Source organism: Coniophora puteana (assembly GCF_000271625.1).
Source record: "Coniophora puteana RWD-64-598 SS2 unplaced genomic scaffold CONPUscaffold_17, whole genome shotgun sequence".
In the NCBI taxonomy this organism is placed as follows: domain Eukaryota; kingdom Fungi; phylum Basidiomycota; class Agaricomycetes; order Boletales; family Coniophoraceae; genus Coniophora; species Coniophora puteana.
Genome location: NW_006913069.1, coordinates 819921 through 834738, shown reverse-complemented (window position 1 = coordinate 834738; position 14818 = coordinate 819921). Strand labels below are relative to the sequence as shown.

The window sequence follows — 14818 nt, the reverse complement described above, 5'->3', positions numbered from 1 at the left end:
TCTGTCTCGGCTTCCTTGCGACTTCCTAGTAGGAACCCCGAGAGTGCTACCCAACTCGATGGTAAAATCTCTTGCAGTTTCATGGTTCCACCCACGCGGAAGATGCCACATCGTTCTAGTCGAACACCCAGCCTATCAGAAAGCTGCGAACACAGCTTCAGCCGCGAAGCTCGAGTCCGGGGAGGTAGCGTGCTATGCTACACCTAACTATAGCTCGCAAGGCACATCCCGTCTATTTTCATCGCTTTAGTTCACTTGAAACTCGACGGAGATAGCAAATACAAAGATGAATGCCGCAAAGGTAAAGCCTTTTCGACATACTCGTCAGATTTCTGCAGATTCTGGAAAGTGGCAAGACATAGCCCCTGAGCTCGCATGCGCAGCAGCACTCCGCAGCTTCACCCGCAGCTTCACCCACACTCTAGCTCGTTGCCCCCTGGAGCAGGGTTAAATCCTGGGGTTGCTCAGTCTTTGAATCGTCGTACTTCGGTAACTATAATGAACCCTATGGTGCCTGGATTGCGGTCTTTAGAGGGCTGTTATTCAAGAGAACGTCATCCAGCCGAGCATCGTTTCCGGTTTCATAAGGCAGCTCAAACCGGACGAAGACTTCAGACAAGGACCGACTGTCGCGTTTGCTTCAGATCCTTTGTGCGAGACGTCGCAAATGTGCTCTACGAGTGACATGCTGCGGTTTTTTCGCCGGTGTCACGAGAATGAATTCATGCGCAGTAATGCGGTGGCTTCATGGTAGTTCTAAGTGCAGGATGAGTACGATTGTCGCTTTTTCCTCGCGCGGAACGTCGGAAAATGACATTGCTGCAATGCCCCTGCCAGCAGGCAAGGGCTTCCGCAGCCACATGCTTATTGCTTTCTTCAGCCATCTACGCTGTATACTCTAGTCCCCTGGATCCGGGTGATAGTCTTGCATCCCAGATTCCCAGGTCTCTCATAAAATCAAAAATGATTATTTTTTTGTGCGATACAATGCGGCAAGTGCGACAGTCGCTGGCACGGGCTCGTTTCCGAGGTAGGCAACGCCGACGGAACGCAAACACAATTGCCATTAACCTACCATCCTGTTTGAGGCTGCTCCGCTCCTTCGCAAAAGGACAAGGGCGCAAAGCGAGAACGAAGCGAAGCGAAGGACAAAAGAGTCCGCAATGGGCTACGAGGCGCCAACAAACACCTCCGCGGAGAACAATCAGCACGTTCTATTGAACGCCCACACCTAGCTATCTATGCCGAGAGTACGATCAGCCGAAAATTCAAAGGATTGCTCTAGAAGAGAGAACCTGGCATAATCCAGTAGGTCTGAACAGCATCATGGCGCATCGAAGGCGATGTCATGATTGAAGCCACGACAAATGATTCAAGACCGATGAGGTACTTGCATACCCTAGACAACTATCCTAGAAGTCAGTACGTCAGACGGCATCAGCGGAGGGAGAAACAGACGAAGTCCCGGATGTTTTGCGGACCTCTGATCCTGGGAGTCTGTTCCCCTCGGGACATTTACGGTGTCGTCGACGATGGGAACGAGCCGTCCGTCCGAAAACCACCGCAGGTCGTCTGAGCGGTGCAAAAGCGTGCGAGCACAGAGAGCGCGCGGAATTCGAAACATGGGTGCTCGGGCACCGCGACGCTTGCGACGCTTGCATGCGGGGCGCGGAGGTGCCTGGGTCAGGCGCGTCATGTTGGCTAGAGGCAGTGAGCCCGTACCAGTGTTCTTGTCTGAACGTGTACACCCATCTGTGTGCTACGCATGTACCCTACTGTACATGAGATGAGATGATGACCTCACCATAGATGAGAATGGTAAATGGCGGGACTCGAGCCGTTATGCAGGGCGGAACACCGCCCTTCCTCCCACTCGTAAGAAACCCAAGGTTTGCGGTTGACAACGACAGGCATGTCCTCCCGCGCCGCTGTCAAGGTCTCCCTCCATCACGCCGTGCGTGAGAGACTGCGCTCGGGCGCCGGGTCTAAGCAGCTGCAGACCCTGTCGCCGTGATTTGCGCGCCTATGAGGGCGGTGTTTGAGTGGTGCCATCCAATGGAAGCATCGAACACCAATACACAGAAGAGCGTAGAGCAGTCCAAAAGATGTCCGTTTGATGTTTAATTTCTGTGATGTTTCATTACAATATATGTAATGAGAATCTGCCTGAGGTGCCCGGATCGAGTACATGACATGGAAGAGTGGTCGTCCAGCACAAATCGATGAATGAGGGATAATGAGAACAAGAAGCGCTCCACGCCAAACGCGGGGAAGAATAGTCTAGACCAATTGGTAATCCTGTGCTGGATGCATGTTTTAGCGAGCTCAGCGTTTCAGCGCTGCATCCCAGCGAATGGCCGAACCTCATCATCAACACTTGTATCAGACAAAGCCTTAGCATGGGTAGGTCCATGGAATCCGGATAACTGGGCTTCGTGTGTAGGTTCCCCTCCGGATCTACCCCAATGAGGCAATCCTTCATCCCCTCGCTCCTATCACAGGGCGGAGGGCAGCTCGCCGATGGAAGGTGGAGGGCAAAATGAGGGAGGGAGAGCTTCGACTTCGACGCGTGACGGCAAATGGCGCTTCTGCAATTGGATTGAACACCGGAAGCCCATGGATCGTTGAATGCACATACTTCATCACGATGCATAATGGCCGACAATGCCCCGCGAGCGTGCAATTGAACGAACGCGATAAGATCTCGCAACCCACGGCACGCACGGGCCAGTGGCTGCAGAACGCGTGCTCACGGACACTGCCGGGCCAGATGATGATGAGCTGAGGGGTGTGGTGAGGCGCTACGGGATGTGCGGATTCCGAGGGCGGCAATGCATGGGAACACCATCATGTTGTCGCTGCGTCACGTTCCCGCAGACGAACAGGCTGGGCGCAACCATGAGACGAGCAACGAGCCCGTCCATGCGTAGACAGTAATGATATTGCAATTTGCGCGAGAAGAGTGCGTCAGAAGGACAAGGCACACGGAACGGAACGCAGCAAGTAGCCAGACGGCGAGTGTCGTGGAGTGGGTAACTGCGACGTTCTTTCTCGATTTCGAGATCATCGAGTCTAGGAACACGGAACGTAAGCGCACCATAGGGTGGGATAGTCATCTGGCCTTTTCGGGTGTCAACCTCTGCCTCTGGTGAGAGACAAGTCGTCTAGATAACCATATGTCCGGACGACCCGGCGCTGCATACTGAATCACGAGGACGGAGGAAGAGAAAAAGTTCGCCGGGGAAAAAGCTTGCTGTAGACATGGTGGATGAGTGCACAGGCAGACGCTCAAGCAAACGAGGACTAAAAGTAAGAAAGTGCTCCGCTTCAAAAGCTAAGAAAACATCCAAGCAAGCTATATTGACTGCCATAAAAATAAAACAAGACTTAAAATTCGTTTGTCGATCGCTGTAAGACGGCGGATAGGTTACTTGCCTGACGTGTGCCAGAAATACATGAGGGCAGAGCCAGGGACGAACGCGTCGTCGACGCGGTGCTTTTCGAGAATTTCACTTCAGCTGGAGTTGCCTGACCCGGGCAGTTGGGACCGTGAGTTAGACATGATAGGATCAGGAGTAGGGAGGGCGCGGACATGCGGGCATGAGAGCGCAAGCGGGATAGGCAGAAAGCTTAACGCACTTGTAGGGCTAGCGTGTAAGAGGCCGATAAGGCCGCCGGCTTTGAGTCGACCAGATCCGTCAGCAGCGTGGAGACAGGAGGTCCTGTTCACGGCATACCCATCAAACTCAACCGTGTCGAACCGAAACCCTGTTTTCGCCTGGTGACCCTGTGACCAAGACCCTAGGAGCTTCAGCTGAAACCGACGCCGTTGTGCTCCGAAAGTTGGCCTCGAGGGTTGATGAAGGCATAGTGCGTTGGCGGACTAATATTGGGACCTGGAGAAGATAAAAATACGTACTCTGCCAGCAAGGCGAGGGTTAAAAATAGTGTCCTGTCACTCCAAAAATAAGCGCTTTATTTTTGGGGAAGATATTTTTGTGGCTAATTATCGCTTACTTTGCCGCTGTCAACTTTCTGACGTCGACGGGACGAAGGTCAACTGTCACCGCCCAGGTACCCGATGAGCGGTTCTGTGGGAGCGGCCCGGGCGATCCCTCCCACGGAATCGCAGACTCAGACCCCGCGATACTGAGAGAAGGCCAGGAGACTTCCAGCGCGTTCAGCCTCCTCCATACCCATCATGATCACACTCTAGCCATCTAGGTCAGTTAGCATTCGGAGGTATTTCCAAAGGCGCCGACTTGTGGACTTACCCGTTGTTGATGATCTCGAACATGACGTGAACTATTTGGACATATCAGGCATAACGGAACTCCGTCATGTTCACCAGTCCAGGAAACGTGGTGTGGCGCCCGCGAGAGGCTACCGGTAAATCATGATGCTGAATGGTATGATGCCTCGCGGCAGTCCCTTTTCGCTCTGAACGGGGTCTCTGAAATTACCTGCTGGAAGACAAACGAGTGCCTGACCAAAGTGTTCTTCACCCTTATTCACCGCGGCCTCAATGTAGCCCCTGATCGCTCATTGCCTGGAGACGTTGTTCGTTGGTTGACATGGGCATGCGTTCTTGACGCCCCGGGCTGCTGATCCTCAGCAACGACAGGAGATTGGACGTGCATGCTGCGGAGAAGGGGATGGGCTGACACCATGAGAACTCTTTGGGTAAAATGATGTAGAAAGGGGCGTCCTTAGCTCGAAGGAGGAAATAGGATGATTCATGCGAACATCGTCATTGGGCATTCGCTGACAATGGTGGCATGAAACGATAACTGAATGTCACCAAACCGGCAACCCTTGTGGCTTGTCGTCACCCCACCAGGCTGAAGGCCAGTCGCGGCCAGTCGCAGGTTGGATCTCTCACGGGCCGGGCGAGATTGCGCGATAGGATGGCCAAAAAGGGAAGGAGCGGGGTGGAATCCGGGTGACCCCGAGGAATGAAAGGAACCCCGGAGAATCAAGAGGTGTGAATCTGATGAACGGCGGTCTGTATAGTTTCGGCACCCGTTTGCAGATTTCAGGCCGAGGCAAGTGAAAGATCCAAGGCTCAAAGACCGTCTCCCATCCTCTGGTGCACCGTCGTCTCTCTCTCTTCCCCTCCTCCACCATCTCTGCAAGCTCAGACCATCTCCGACACCACAGAGCACGCGCACAATGGGGAGAAGAAAGATTGAAATCCAGCCTATCACTGTACGTCGCGTTGTATTAGACATGCTGCTACTATTCTCGGCTGCCTCCCCATCTCCTGCCGTGCAATGTACACTCTACTAGCGCGCCTCGTCCCATTTTTACCTCCATCCCTCCCGTGCCATCTTTGACGGCCTCGATAACCTACATTATATTCATAGCACGAGCGTAACCGTTCGGTCACCTTCTTGAAGGTAAGGGCTATTTTTGCTCCTAATTGGTCTTGGCGGACCCTAATTATTATTATCTCCCTCCACTATCGCTCCCGACGTCAACCAGCGCAAGAATGGTCTCTTCAAGAAGGCGTACGAACTCGGTGTACTTTGCTCTGTCGACGTCGCCGTCATCATTTTTGGTGCGTACACCCCGCATATACTCACCATATCGCTTGTCGTTTGCTTATCGCCGCCGTTGCTCAGAGGAACGCGCGGGCCACCACCTAAAGCTGTACCAGTACTGCTCGGGGGATATACATGACATCGTTCAACGGCACATGCGAGTGAGTATCTATGCTATCTTCTTGTTGATACCCCTAACGACTGTGACCTCAGTATGACGGTGAGAAGGACACACGGACACCCCACGACTTCGCCAACAACGCCAACGCCAAGGTCGCTGGTGACGGCGACGGCGACGATGAGGACGACGGTGACGACGATGACGAAGGCCCTCGTGGTAACAAGAAACGGGGTGACCCCAAGGCAAAGACGGAATACAGTCCGGGCAAGCTCATGCTGCCCCACTCGGATATGGGAATGAACGATGTACGTTGACCCTTCTTTTATCCATAGCGTCCGCTCACGGTAGCCAGTTGGATTACCCTCTTCACCGCTCGACAATGACAATACCACCACCTCCAATGCCTCTTCATCACGCTTCGCAGCTGTCTCCAAGTGGTGGGGGTTCCTCTCTTCCGATATCGGGCGAAAGACATAATCATTCCGGTCGACTTTTAGCTTCTGGCAACCAGGTCACCAAGAAGCAGCGCCTGGCACCCAACCTCGGTAACAAACTGGTCACGGACGACATGTACAATGGTTCTTATCTCCCCTCACCTAACTCCGCTGGAGGCGGTTATTCAAGTCGTCATCCCGGACAGCCCTCACAAATGCAATACTCGTCAAGCTACCTAGGCGTGACCAGTCCACCGCCCTCGCTTATCTCCTCGTCATTTGACTTTCCATCTTCGGGCACCCGCGGAACACAGGTCTCTCGCAACAGCTACAGCCAACGGTCATCATTCTCCCACCAACCGGATGTCTATCAACAGCTGATGCGCGGGAACCTCCCGCCGGGTCAACATGGGCATGGGCCTGGGATGCATGCGCAACAGTCGCCGGATCTGCTCTCTGCGTTTTTGGAGAACGAAGACCACCGTCAACCTCACGCACAAAACCCTCAGTTTGCGCCGTTAGATTGGCCAACTCACAATCAATCGCATCAGCAGCAACAGTCAGCGCCCCCGCATTCCGCGCATGATCCCCGTGAGTGTTGCTCGGGATTTCGTCGTCCCTAGCGTGCTTATACAGCGAATTCTCCATAGCACAGCCGGGGGAACCAAATTGGCTTGATCTCTTCAACCCCTCGAACAACCAAAGCAATCACCAACTGTCCATGTCTCTCCCCCCTGCGAACCGGGATACACTTTCGTGGGAGCGCGAGAGGGAGGCCGCGCCTTATTCCGCAGAACGCGGAAGTGGCGGCGGTGGGAATCCGCCGTCCGCATCGGCAGGGGACTCTAGTAAGTCCCCACATGGCCCCCCAGGCAGCGCGCTCCCGCTCTCTCCGCGCTCGCGCAAGCGAATGAGGACGAACTCAACAGCGAGCGGTTCCCCGCCTGGGGTCGCTGGCGATGGCGGTGGACTGCCAGACGGCGGGGTCAAGGAGGAATAGTGCGCTTGGCTTCGTTCTTGACGTCTATGTCTGCTGAGGTAAAAGTTGCTGTCGATTTCATGCTTGTACAATAGAACCATACATCTCACTCTCATTCGTGCACTCAATACATTCCATCCCATCCCTCCCCCCGCATTCCACCCCACCCCATCCCATCCATACGTATGCAGTACGTACCCTGGTGCAGTAGGCGCCGCGAAACGGACGCGCGCTTCGGACACTTGCTTTTTTCGCTTGGCTTAATCAAGTTACACGTGCTACAGATTACAGTACTCCCCATCCTTTTGTTGTTCTAGCTCCTCTTTCTGTTCTTTCTACTCTCCATCGCGCATTGCTAGCTCGCTGTTCTGCTCTTGACTACCTGCTCCTAGCTATAGCCTGACTGCCACTAGTTCTTGTTAGCTACGGTCGCGGCACAATTCTTCTTGATTGGCAAAGGACAATGCAGATATGCGACCTAGGTCTTCGTACTACTGGCTGAGTTATCGAAAGGGGCGCCCACGAATAGCGTATGTTGTGGTACCGTGAAATTCAACATGTCGTTAAAAGCTTGAAGATGAGTATGCCCCTATCTTTAGGCGCTGGAGGTACGCACGTGGCATCCTCCCCTTGCATCGCGCCTTCACCAATCACCAGCCTCCATCCATGCCCCATACATCCATGCATCACCACCGGCGAAGATCCTCGCTGCAATATCCACAGTCGTTTGAAATCTTGATTCCTCATGTAATTAGGCTTGAGACTCAAGGACATCGTCCCCTGCTCCTACGTATTCTCACCAGTCCTGGTCGTACCTTCTCAAGATGTTCGCGCCAGGAAGACATACAGATACAAGCGCGGAAGCAACGTGTTTGCGGCATTGTTAGACCTTGGTATACTATGTAGGACGAGGCACGAGACATACGGCCAAGTATCCGTCGTCATAACTCGGTGTATGGAGCGTTTCCGTAAGCGCCTGTTACGTTCACATGTCAATGCCAGATTAACCTTCGGTTTTGTACGTTGTATGCGCGGATTCTAGGCAAGCGCAAGTTACAGGAAGGTAGTAGGAGTGATGCTTTGAAGTCACGATGTGATCGTGTGTTGGATCTGCGTTTTTGCTCTGGGCCGCCGAAGGTGTGTATTCCTCGTTTCTCGGTTTTCATTTCCTGTTCCTGCCATGAGATGCGATGCGTGCTCTATGCCCACTGGGATTGAGACTGTTGTAGATAGATCTTGTGGGCGGTGGACGTGAGACTGAATGTCGGGATTTGGCGCAGGCTCACGACGCATACACCCTAGTACAACCCTAGGATGCATATGTATCTGACAACGTCACGGCACACACATTCTCACAAACCCAACACAGGAGGGGGTCAAGAAAACGACATTATGCCGTGGCTGAAGGTGAGCGCTGCTCGTCAACATCGTCGTGTCTCGAAGGTGCACAATATACGCTCTCTTCAGCATGGCAGCCCCCGAAAGCATGCCTTCATGTCCGAGGATCGAGAGGTAGCCTTGGCATAGGACTCGACAAGGCAGGGCGTCGATGGATTGGTGTATACCAGAGGTGGCAGCCAAAAGTATGTCGTCGCCCTCGTTCCTCATTGGTTCCCTCCCCCTTCCAATTTAATTGGGCGTGGATCGCTGCCCCCAAAGCATGGCAACATCTAGTTCTTCGCGTGTTCGTGGAAAGTGGACGAGACGGTGGAAAGTGAACGAGGCGCTGAATTTGTGGTTTTGACAGGTTTGAGATGCATACATCCATCAGTGAACGTTATCCTCGGCCGCGTGCAAAGACTTCGGTTTCTCTTTTCGCTCCCTTCGTCTGACAGTAAGCATGTACTCCACGTCAAGGTGCCGTGCCAAGGCGTCCTATGTCACATCCAGCTGACGATACTCAGCGTATAGGTGGGTTATCGTCACCTCACGGCAGCTACTAAAAGCGATGTTGACGCCGACCTGCGACCAATGTATAGGTACTTATGAATACGGTACAGCTATGAAGTGATACTCATGGCTTTATCTCGCATTCAGGATGTCTACGCCATCGGCGCCTAGCAAAGTTGGCGGCCGAGGAGTATCGGTAAGCCAGATCTGAACCTAGCGGATAGACATCGGCGAACTTATTGGTGTGCCAGGGCAACTTCACATCGAGCTGACTTCATTATCGAGGGATCTATGCGTATTATTCTATGAACATTCGTGTGTTTGTCAAGGTTCAAGCATGAATGCTTTGGCACAGCGAATGTTTCCCATGAGCAAGGCCAGGGCTGCTACTCTGTTTTTTTTGGGTTGTACTCGGGCGAAGAATTATCCTTCCAAGTGTAGGTCACAGATCTTCGTACTCAGCTGAACTAAACAATCCGCGGATTTAATATAATCTTATCATCTCAGATCGGGTGGCCATAGCTCGCGCGCACCGGGGGGTGAGATGTGCAATCTATTGGACGGAGTTGAATTCTGAAGGCTGATGCCAGCGGTTGTGCGGCCTTCCGCGGTCATGCATCGCACCGGGTATGGTGGTTGCGGCGTTTCGCGTATCGATCAGCGCTGCGTTCACTTGCTGCTAGATGTCGGTAGGTTTGCTTCATAACGATGTTCGCAATGGCGCGCTGCAACGATCTTCAGCGGTTTCTTTACAAGGGAGCAATGGCGGGGTACTAGTCATGTAGCCTCATTCGTCTAAGGGCGGCCGCCCAACGAACCGCCGCGTTAATGCGTCTGAGGCACGGAGCCTGCCATTGTATACAGTGATGGAGCGCATCAAAGTTGGAGGAAGCCGCCGCGGAGCCTGATCAATGCCCGCTGACCCTTCGACAAACATATGTAGTGCCGCGAGCGCGGAGCGGCTTCTAGATAGGCCTTCGGCCGCCACTCGATATTGCGCTCACTATCAAATCCCAAAATATCACTATTGGTGCGTCTCAATGGAGGCCTGGCGTTGGTCCTTTGATACTGACCTGTGGGCTTTGGCATGTTACGGAGCATTCACGTGCACCTCGCCCCGATGTCGATCACATTGCACCTCAGGGTCTCGTCTCTCCCAATCTATGGCTCTGATTCGTGCTTGACAGTTCTAGTCGAGAACGTGTTTCACTCAGCGATCATCCGTCATTGGTTCAAGATCTATATAGAGATCTGGAGAGCTGTCGAACGGAAATAACTGGCAGGCGGATGTCTTCTAATGTGTGGCCGTCAGCGGCAGCGGCCCGTACGCCAGTTCGGCCGAGTTTTTCATTACCATCAGGAAGGATCCGATGTAAGTCACGAACGTCGCCCTTGTTCTCGACGAATGAGACCAATTCACAGAGTTCTGTTCCGGCAGATATCCTGGTTGTTCTCTCACCTACCAATAGAGAGCTGGTCTTGGAACTGGTCTTGAAACTTCGCATTTCGTCGTTGGCACTTGTCGAGCAGATCCATTCTGGACGAATCATCCACCGTTTATTTGCGTCTGAACTATAGCTTATGCCCCATCTAGCCCTTACGAGATTGGGCAGGCGTGCCCCTTCAGGTGCAGCCGAGGGATGGACATGGACCTACCTCTACCCACAAGTCACTGGAATGGCGGTCTCAGACGTATCAGTCTCAAAGTCTCTCATCGGTAGCATTCTATCGAAGCTCATATGCCTATACGTCAGCACGCCGACTTCGCCATGGAGGGTTAGCGTTGTCCCTGCTCCGCTTCTCGAATTATCTCCGCATGTTTCTAACTATTGCTCAGACGATTGTGCATTGCTTTACGGGTGTCCTGTGCAAGTGCCGCTTGGGAAGTAGATCGCTGGCCCCCATTTTGAGCCCATGCCATTCATACATGGGAGATGAGACATCGTTGTGCAAGTCTTGTATCCCCTCGTTTCTCGCAACCTTGCCTATTTGGTGACTCCTTCGCCTTCTTCGAAGCATGTTGTGGCGTAAGATTGATTTTATCCGGCTAATTTTCTCTCACAGTCTGTCTTCTCATAGCCTTCGCGATAATCGGATACCCTCTTTTGTGTTATCTACTGTTGCAAGGACCGATGTTGGCGCCGACTCCGTTCACCTACATCCTCGGTCGTACGCTACGATTTTCTCACCCGTCCCTGCAAATACGGGCTGTCGACAGTGGCGTGAGGTGAGGGCTTTGTGTTTCTCTGAAACCACTTTCAACATCATATCTTTTCAGCATTTCCCATCATTTAGGAATGACGTACGCCCAATCTCGCTATATTGGTACCAAACCCAGTGAGGCTTATCAGCCAGCGCGCACGCCGCGCACAGGTGCGCGAGCCGTTGCCATACTTCAACGCACTGAACGCCGTGCTGAGAAAATCTAGGCTCGAGATGAGCATTGTATCGATCAGCACGCAGTGAAGCTGTTTCGAAGTAGGTATCTCCGAGGAAACACGAAGTGACAAAGCGGCAGAGCCCCAGCTTCGATCACGCGCGGAGCTCACCGTGAAACTCTCCGGCTTCTCGGCTATCATTTAGCGCCAGTCAAAGGTGTTGCCTGTAAGTGCTTTCTTTCCATTTATTATGGCCTTCTTCCATCCACAAAAAGAGCGAGATTGCTGCTCCGAACCTCTGGTCGTCATATCAGCTGAGGGTCGGTATAGTCAAGAAGGGGGAAATGAGACGGGACCAATCGTCGGGAGCAACCAGCGGTCTCTTCGAGATATTTTGGGCCGCGTATCGGAACGACGGGCTACAGCGCTCTTCGTGAGGCAAAGGTGGGCTCACAATGTTCATCTCTGGCACGATCGATGGGCGTAAGTCTTGTCAGCTGAGAGCGGACTTGCAGGCTGAATATTTTGCAAAATACTCGATGCCTCCATGATTGACGTATCTGAAGCTATCTTCGGCGCGGCAGCTATATCTATTGTTAGGAGCTCCTCAGAAGCACATCAAGGAGGCTTCTCGGAGGCTTTTGTTTCGCTGATACGGTCAAGAATGTTTTTATGACCTCCTCAGTCAGCACACGTCCTAAACTTCGCAACTGGTGTTCTCACTGATATCTCTACATTGTGCAGACAAAGGCCAATGGAAGGGTTGAACGAGTAAATCCTGACATCCCCTTTCATTATCAAAGACCAAGAATTTTGGTCGTTACAGTCGAGGCACACCTCGGATGCGGAGTTCAGGTGCTAGGCCTTAGGGGTGTTCGTAAAAATGCCTCGTGTTCGCTTCAAGACGGGTGGTTAGCCAAATTAAGTTGACCAATGGCCCATTCCCGAGGGTGTTGTGGATCACCATGACCAAACCTTCGCGCGACGCGTATTTTTGACATTCCTGCTCTTATTATCACATACATCTGGCCGTCATGTCTGCAGAGCGAGGTGCGAACGGTTTTAGCCTCGGCAAAAATCTCCGAACCCTGACGGCGCTCCACATACTTAAGGCGAGGCGTTGTTCGGTTACGCTCTTCAGTCTGGTCCTCTTCGAGCGTCTACCATCGGCTCTATACCCTCTGTTCGTGATATCTTCACGAGTAACCCCGGCAATGTTGCACAACGCACTCCTGGCCCTCTTTTCTCTGTTGAGTTTGGTGCGAGCCGTGCAGGTCATCGGACCTGAAGGCGAGCTGGTCATCAAGAACACTGTCGTAAACCCGGATGGCTTTGAACGAGTGTTAGTTCCATACGTTCCTATGGAATTCAAACCCCTGACTTTGAACAGAGCGATCACTGCTGGTGACGACTTCATCGGTCCCATTATCACCGCTCAGAAGGTATGGAAACTTCCTATTGTTTTGTGGCCGTGCTGAAGAGCGTCCAGGGCGACAGGTTCAAGATCAATGTCGTGAATCAACTTTCGAACGACACCATGCTTACTAGCACCACTGTGGTACGTGTTCTCCTGGATCAACGGCATTGCATGTTTAGTAGCTGACAAAAATAGCATTGGCACGGTATCTTCCAAAAAGGCCAGAACTCAATGGACGGTCTTGGCATGGTCACCCAATGTCCGATCGCGCCGAGCACCAACTTCACCTACGACTTCACCGCGTACGAGCAGACAGGGACATACTGGTATCACTCCCATATTGGTGTCCAGTACTGCGACGGTCTTCGTGGTCCCCTCATCATCTACGATCCAGAGGACCCCTTTTTGGGCTGGTACGACGTTGACAATGGTACGTAAAACGACGGCGATAGAAGATTCATGCTAACGTTCCGCTAGCGTCAACTATCATCACCCTCGCGGATTGGTACCATGTTCCATCCCCCCAGGTTCCTCGGCAGGTTGTCCCTCAGACGGCTCTCATCAACGGTATGGGATCTTACGTTGGTGGACCGTCTATGCCGAACGCGGTCATCAACGTCGAGTGGGGAAAGCGCTACCGCTTCCGCCTGCTAAACATTGCGTGCAAGCCCAACTATATCTTCGCCATCGACGGCCACCGGTTCACAGTCATCGAAGCCGACGGCGAGAACGTCGAGCCATACCAGGTCGACTCCATCCAGATCTATGCTGCTCAGCGGTACTCGTTCATCATGCAAGCAGACCAGGAACCGGACAACTACTGGATTCACTCTGATTCCAACACTGGTGCAAACGCGACCGCCATCTTGCGCTACATTGGTGCACCTGACGCAACCCCGATCAACCGCACGACGCCAAGTAGTTTCCCGCTGAACGAAACATTCCTCAATCCACTAGTGCCCGAGTCGTACCCCGGTTTCCAGGACCCCGAGCCGGATATTAGAATTAACCTCGTGCTCAACAAGAACATGACGAATTACAACTACCTCATCAACGGCGCCCAGTACTACCCACCCGACACGCCCATCCTTATGCAGCTCCTCAGTGGTAAGACGCAGGCGTTGGATCTCATTCCCTCGGGGTCCATCTACACTCTTCCACGCAACAAAATCGTTGAGGTCTCGATGCCCCCCGATGATGCACCCGGTCGTCCCGTGCGTAACTTCTTCCGCCGCATGTATGAGAACCGGATCAACTGACCCTCGTTTGTGCTTCGATTCATTAGCACCCCTTCCACTTGCACGGTGTACGTCTCACACCACTCTAATTCCTCGCGTCTTCTCATTTTTACTATCCCTATCTACAGCACAAGTTCGGTGTTATTCGCAGTGCGGGTTCAACTAGTTACAACTACGTGAACCCAATAATGCGAGACGTCACGAACACAGGCGTGGCAGGTGATAACGTGACGATCCGGTTCATTACGAACAACCCAGGCCCCTGGATGCTTCACTGGTGTGTACACTCGCCCTTCTTCAATTCTCCACATGTCCGTACCGCAGAAACATAGTTGCTGACTGTCATCTCCCACTCCTATTATACAGCCACATCGACTTCCATCTTTATGTGTGAGTAACCTTCGTACCTTCGCGGTTGCGCGTCGTCGTGGAGTTCGCTTGCTAATGTGTCTATGTTTAGCGGAATGGCTGTCGTCTTCGCCGAGGCGCCGGAAGACGTCCCATCGAACGACCCCGTGAACGGTCAGTGCTTCCATCCTCCTCTCATTTAGCACCCCGATACTCACGCATTCCACAGAGGCGTGGCAGGACTTATGCCCCGTCTATAACTCCTTGCCGAACCAGACGTTCCCCTTCCCGCCTGTTAACACCTCCAGCTAAGCAGCCGTGGAGACGCCGTGGCAGCCGGCGCTCCTTAGCCAAGCTGAAGGGAGAAGGGGTGGTTTGGACTTTGACATGACATTGACATTTCTCAACCGGTTTTACATGGACATTTCACGTACTAGATTCAATAGATTGCATGATTCTTTGACAATTTA

General features: G+C 52.8%; 3 protein-coding genes across 3 annotated transcripts; 2 read left to right on the top strand and 1 right to left on the bottom strand.

The window, feature by feature from the left end:
- Positions 1-1281: 1281 nt before the first annotated feature.
- On the bottom strand, positions 1282-1696 carry CONPUDRAFT_159434 (uncharacterized protein; the record flags this gene model as incomplete). Its single annotated transcript, XM_007776522.1, has 2 exons — positions 1282-1399; positions 1482-1696. The coding sequence occupies 2 exons, from the start codon at positions 1694-1696 to the stop codon at positions 1282-1284; spliced, it is 333 nt and encodes a 110-aa protein (XP_007774712.1).
- Positions 1697-5099: 3403 nt separating this feature from the next.
- On the top strand, positions 5100-7395 carry CONPUDRAFT_169672 (uncharacterized protein). The gene is made up of 7 exons (XM_007776521.1): positions 5100-5208; positions 5367-5399; positions 5485-5560; positions 5625-5704; positions 5757-5969; positions 6017-6689; positions 6749-7395. Exons 1-7 carry the CDS (start codon positions 5173-5175, stop codon positions 7096-7098), a joined length of 1461 nt encoding a protein of 486 aa, XP_007774711.1. The 5' UTR covers positions 5100-5172; the 3' UTR covers positions 7099-7395.
- Positions 7396-12559: 5164 nt separating this feature from the next.
- Cplcc1 (laccase) lies at positions 12560-14660 on the top strand (the record flags this gene model as incomplete). Its single annotated transcript, XM_007776299.1, has 10 exons — positions 12560-12687; positions 12736-12787; positions 12835-12903; positions 12958-13192; positions 13240-13976; positions 14048-14068; positions 14129-14277; positions 14367-14390; positions 14461-14522; positions 14578-14660. 10 exons carry the CDS (start codon positions 12560-12562, stop codon positions 14658-14660), a joined length of 1560 nt encoding a protein of 519 aa, XP_007774489.1.
- Between the last annotated feature and the right edge of the window lie 158 nt (positions 14661-14818).

Coding starts and splice junctions, on each gene's coding strand:
- CONPUDRAFT_169672 (XM_007776521.1), top strand. CDS start 5,173: ATGGGGAGAAGAAAGATTGAAATCCAGCCTATCACT. Junction 5,209..5,366: donor TTGAAATCCAGCCTATCACT/GTACGTCGCGTT, acceptor TTATATTCATAG/CACGAGCGTAACCGTTCGGT. Junction 5,400..5,484: donor GTTCGGTCACCTTCTTGAAG/GTAAGGGCTATT, acceptor GACGTCAACCAG/CGCAAGAATGGTCTCTTCAA.